Source organism: Elephantulus edwardii, unplaced genomic scaffold, assembly GCF_000299155.1.
Source record: "Elephantulus edwardii isolate Elephantulus edwardi_28Jun2011 unplaced genomic scaffold, EleEdw1.0 scaffold00208, whole genome shotgun sequence".
NCBI lineage: Eukaryota > Metazoa > Chordata > Mammalia > Macroscelidea > Macroscelididae > Elephantulus > Elephantulus edwardii.
The window spans coordinates 2,747,962-2,753,074 of NW_006399958.1; the positions used below are offsets into that span (position 1 = coordinate 2,747,962).

Below are 5,113 nucleotides of genomic sequence, written 5' to 3' on the forward strand. Positions count from 1 at the left end.
GACAACTGTGTCCCTCTGCTCTGTTTGCGCAATAGCCTCTTGGTGCAGATATAGTTTTAGCCTGTGCGTATTAAGTGTTCTGGAATCCCCATTCTTCTCAAGGTTAGCTATAATTTGTTATGACCCACATAGTTAAATGCCTTTGCATAATCGTTAAAACACAAACAGACATTCTTTCAGGATTCTTTGCTGTCATCCTGGATCCATCTGACATTAGCAATGGTATCACTTCTGCCACCGCCTTTTCTAAATCCAGCTTGAATGTCTGCCAGTTCTCTATGTACTATTCCAGCCATTTTTAAAAGACCTTCAGCTGTATTTTGCTTGCGTATCATATTAATGATACTGTTCAATAATTTCCACACTGTGTGGTATCACCTTTCTTGGAAATGGAAACAAAGATGGATCTTTTTCAGTCAGTCAACCAAGCTGCTGTCCTCCAAATTTCCAAGCTTCCTTTTTTTTTTTTTAGATTTTATTATAAGTTATCAAAGAACTTGGATTTCCAGTCATTCATTGTCAGTACATTTTCCTCCCTGCCCCTCCCTCCCACTCAGTTCGCTTTTTTCTTTGGAAACAAAGTTCTTTCATTGTTATACATTCCCCATCAACCCCGTCCCCATCCCCTCCTGTCCACTTTACTATGCAGCTCTTATTCTGGACTCTTGCCATGCCAATAATACCTAATCATATATTCCTTTTATACAGTTCTCCCCCTTGTCTGTTTCAATGCCTTGGACACGATTTATCCCCGCTTTTCTTAGCTTCCCCCCAACTCCCCTGTCAGTCCTGTCTATAACAGTGGCATTATGCAGTATTTGTCCATTTGTGACTGAGATATTTCAATCAGCATATAAACTTCATTAGAGAAAGCTTGGAGGAATCCTAGAAGCACTAATTCACAACATGAACAGTCTTCCAGGCTTCCGTCTGTTGTTGTTGTTGTTTTTGTCATATGCGCCGCTTCGGAGTTGGACCTCACTGAACGCTGCCTCTCCAGCTGGTTTTCAGAGCTTGGAAACACCACAGGATACGACTGCCCATGTTTCTCCTGAGGGGCGAGCAGCTTGTGGATTTGAATCACGTGCCTCTGGCAACCTCATTCCTGGCCCCTGGGTTACCAGAACTCCCTCCAGGTTCCTTTGGTAAAGAGGAGGATGAACAAAGAAACGAAATGTCAATTTCCTCACTACATAATATGTGCTTACACTGTTTTCGGTGCCTCGCACCTGCTTTTATTTATTTGTTTTTCCAAAACCTAGTCACTTTGCAGCTTTCTGACATTTTACCAGGTGCACATGACACCTGTATTTTCTCTCCGACAGATATTTTTCTTCACATTGGCTCAGTTCTGTAAAAAAAAAAAGTTTGTATACTATATCCCATTTTAAAAATTCTAACAAATCAGAACGGAGATTATGAGCGTATTCACACACTGAAGGATGTAACTGATGCCACTGGACACTTTGTATGGAAATTGCTGAAAGGGAATCTACACTGCTGTGTAAATGTTCCCTGAAAGCACCATCAAGTATTTCTTGTTATTAATTATTTTAATGAAAGTTTATAGAGACTTAGGATTTCCAGTCATTCATTGTTGCACTTTTCTCCCTGTCCACCCCCTCGTCCCCAATTCACTCTTCTCCTGGAAAAGAAAAAGAAAAACTCTTTGATTGTTATGCAATCCCTCCCCTCAACTCCACTCCACTGTGTAGCCTTCATTCTGGACTCCTGTCATGGCAAGAATCCCCAATCATATATCCCTTTTAAACAGTTCTCTCCCTCATCTTTTTCAATGCAGTATACATCATTCCTCCCCTCCTTTTCAGTCTTCCCTCAACCCTAATGTCAGTCTTGTTTTACAACAGTGGTTTTATGTAATATTTGTCCTTTTGTGACTGAGATACTTCACTCAGCATAACGTCCTCCACAGTCACTCATTTTGAATAATATTTCATGAGTTCCTTGTTTTTCAATGCAACGTCGTATTCCATTGTGTGACTATACCACAGCTTCTCTATCCATTCGTTTGTTGATGGGCACTTGGGTTGTTTCTAACTCTTTGCTATTGCAAACAAAGCCGCAATAAACATGGGTGTGCAACAATAAATTATTTTTAAAAAGAAAAAGAAGGAATCCTTTCTGCTTATAGAAAATATCTGGAATAGGCGAGTACATAGAGGTAAAAATTTGTTAGTGATTACTCAGCGGACCTGAATAACAGATCCCCCTTCTCTGACCTTCATGGTTGTGGTTAGAAGTCATCTTGCAAAAAAAAAGTCATCTTGTGGGACTAGCTAAGTAGATGTTTGTGGTTCACAAAGGGGATTGCATATACCGCTAAAAATGTGAATAAGTTGCATGGCACCTCTTTTAAAAAAATGGATTTATTAAAAAAGTTTTTATACATTGTTTTTCACTTGGGGTCTTTCCTTCACCCTCCCCTCCCATCAAATCGTGCAAGCTTGTCATTAAGCACCGTCCACACCCCACCCATCCTCACCCCTCTGCTCCCTGCCCCCTTTGGATCCTCATACTCATTCTACAATAATGGTTTTATACAATATCTGTCCTTACGGGACGGAGCTAGTTCTGTCAGCTTCGTGCAGATCTGTCCTGGAGAGGGTGAAACCAAGTTGCTCCTTGGAGGTAAGGATTTTGAAGTTCTGTCTTATATACTTTGGGCATGTTGCTAGGAGGGACCAGTCCCTTGGAGAAGGACATCATGCTTGGGAGGGTAGAGGGACGGCGCAGGAGAGGAAGACTCCAGATGAGATGGATTGACACAGTTGCCAGGGTAACGGGGGTTGTGTATTGGAGAGATTGAGACTGGCTCAGGATAGGGTAGGGTTCAGTGCTATTGTGCATAGGGTGGCTATGAAGTCCCAGGTGACTTAAGGGCACATAACAACAACAACATTGTTTCCATTATTGCCACCACCATCATCATCATCTAGAGAAGGCCACAATAACCTTCCCATCTCTTGCCTCCAGAGTCTACAGACCAACAATTCTCTGCAGACTCATGTCCTGTGATACTGCAAGTGAAATTCTAATGTGAGATTAGATGAGCTGTTCTTTGGACTGGAGGGTCTGGTAACGTGACAGTGTGTCCACCGCGGCGCACGGAAGACACTCCCAGAGGCCCCTGCTGGTTCCTTTTCTGGTTGCCCACAACCCTTGTAGAACAGTGATTCTCAACCTCACACTCTCCCCACCCTGGGACATTTGTCAAGGTCTGGAGTCGCTGGTGGAGTTGACAGCTAAATCTCTCACTGCTAACGGAAAGGTGGGCAATTCATGTCTCTCTGGATGAGGCTGAAGGAAAGCCCTAGGGAATAACTTCCAGAAAACAAGTCACCAGAATCCATATGGAACTCAATTCTAATCCCCAAACGGGGCTGCTGTGAATTGGAATTTACTTAATAGCAATGTTTTTCTTTAGTTGTTCATTTTCAGACATTTTTAGTTGTGATGGCTAGGGTGACACTTAGAGATAGAGGCCAAAGATAGTGATATTAAAAAAAAATCTTACACTGGTGGGGAGGGGTGGGCAGGGAGAGGGATGTGGCAGTGAATGAATGGAGATCCAAAATCTCTGTAAATGTTCATTAAAATTAATAAAATGTAATTAAAAAAAAAGAAACATATCCCTTACTGTTTAGGAGACTAGAAATCTAGGTTCAGGATACTAGTTCCAGAAAGTCCCTGTTTTCCCCAGCATCTGTTGACCTATCATCGCCTGTGCCCTCCACATTTTCTGGTCTTTCTTCATGTCAAGGAATTTTGTTGTTCAAGGAAGTTTGACTTGGGTCCAAAAAGAGGGCCTCCACTTCTGGGGAATATTCTTCAGAGATTCTCAGCAACTCCTGCTTCCATCCGCACCCTTCATAGCCCCCTTTTTTAAAATCTTCACTGAGATTAAAAAAACAACAACACAACAACACTCCACCAGTAGTGTGGAGGATTGGAGGAAGACGCATCAACAACATACATTTTTATGCAGATTATTGGGACCGCAGAGCACTCTCTTTCCTCTCACAGTATAGCTACTGAGAGAATCCAATAACAGGAAACAATAGTCATGCTTTTTCTCTCCGTCAAATTACCCTACTCCCATTTTCCCAGGAACAGCTATCTGAGACCCCAGCCCACTTCCCTCTCTTGAAGGAAGCATCTGGACGTTTCCCCTTCCCCAATTCCCATGTAAGAAAGGACACAATCCTCCTCTAACTCTTAGTGGGGTCTTGAGAGCCAGCCTGGAAGTTTCTCCTCAATAAATGATCTTTCTTGGCCAGCACTGGGTGCTGTCCTTTCTCGGGGACCCTACAAAGATGCTACAAACTTGCTTACAGAAATTGAAGAAGACTTGTAGCTCTTCCTGAAGATCAAGGACTGTAGCCTCAGTATGGCTTACATCTTAACAGCAAGAAAACAAAAATCCTCACCACGGTGTCAACAGGCAACATCATGATGTTGTTATTGTTAGATGCCGTTGAGTTGAGTACGGGTCACAGTGACACTATGACCAACCGATGTGAACCTTAGCCCTAACCTAACCCTATCTGATCTTCTTGAGCCACTGTAGAAGGTCTTCCTCTTTTTTTGCTGGCCCGCACTTTTCCAAACATGATGTCCTTTTCCAAGGACTGGGTAATCCTAACAACATGAGATCATGAAGATGGGAAAAGGGATAAGAATAGGGAATTGGGAAAGGTTTGATCCGCTGTTCATAGGATCACTGGCCTCACCCTCATGTCCACTTAGGGTTGTGACAGCATTAGGGAATGTTGCATTCCATTTGTCATCCTTCTACAACTATTTATTTTATCCCTAACAATAACCCTCTCAGAAAGAGACTCCGGGGTGGTTCCTCAAGGATTGGAGAAGACAGGTGATGTGAGATGCAGATAGACCACTCATGGGAGACTCTTTTACAGGTCTGTGTCTTAGCCAAAGGGACAAGCCAGAAAATGGTGAGTGTTTCTTTCATTAAACCCTCCTTGTCCCTTAACCCTAAATCATCCACTTTTCTTCTTCTTCTTTCTTCTTCTTCTTCTTCTTCTTCTTCTTCTTCTTCTTCTTCTTCTTCTTCTTCTTCTTCTTCTTCTTC

At 42.5% G+C, this 5,113-nt stretch overlaps 1 protein-coding gene across 1 annotated transcript in view; it reads left to right on the forward strand.

Moving 5' to 3' along the window:
• The first annotated feature begins 4,921 nt into the window (after positions 1-4,921).
• Positions 4,922-5,113, forward strand: part of LOC102874524 (T-cell-interacting, activating receptor on myeloid cells protein 1-like) — a 12,748-nt gene continuing 12,556 nt past the window's right edge. The window contains exon 1 of the mRNA XM_006897374.1: positions 4,922-4,976. Coding sequence (XP_006897436.1) covers positions 4,922-4,976 — 55 coding nt within the window. The remainder of the gene's footprint in view (positions 4,977-5,113) is intronic.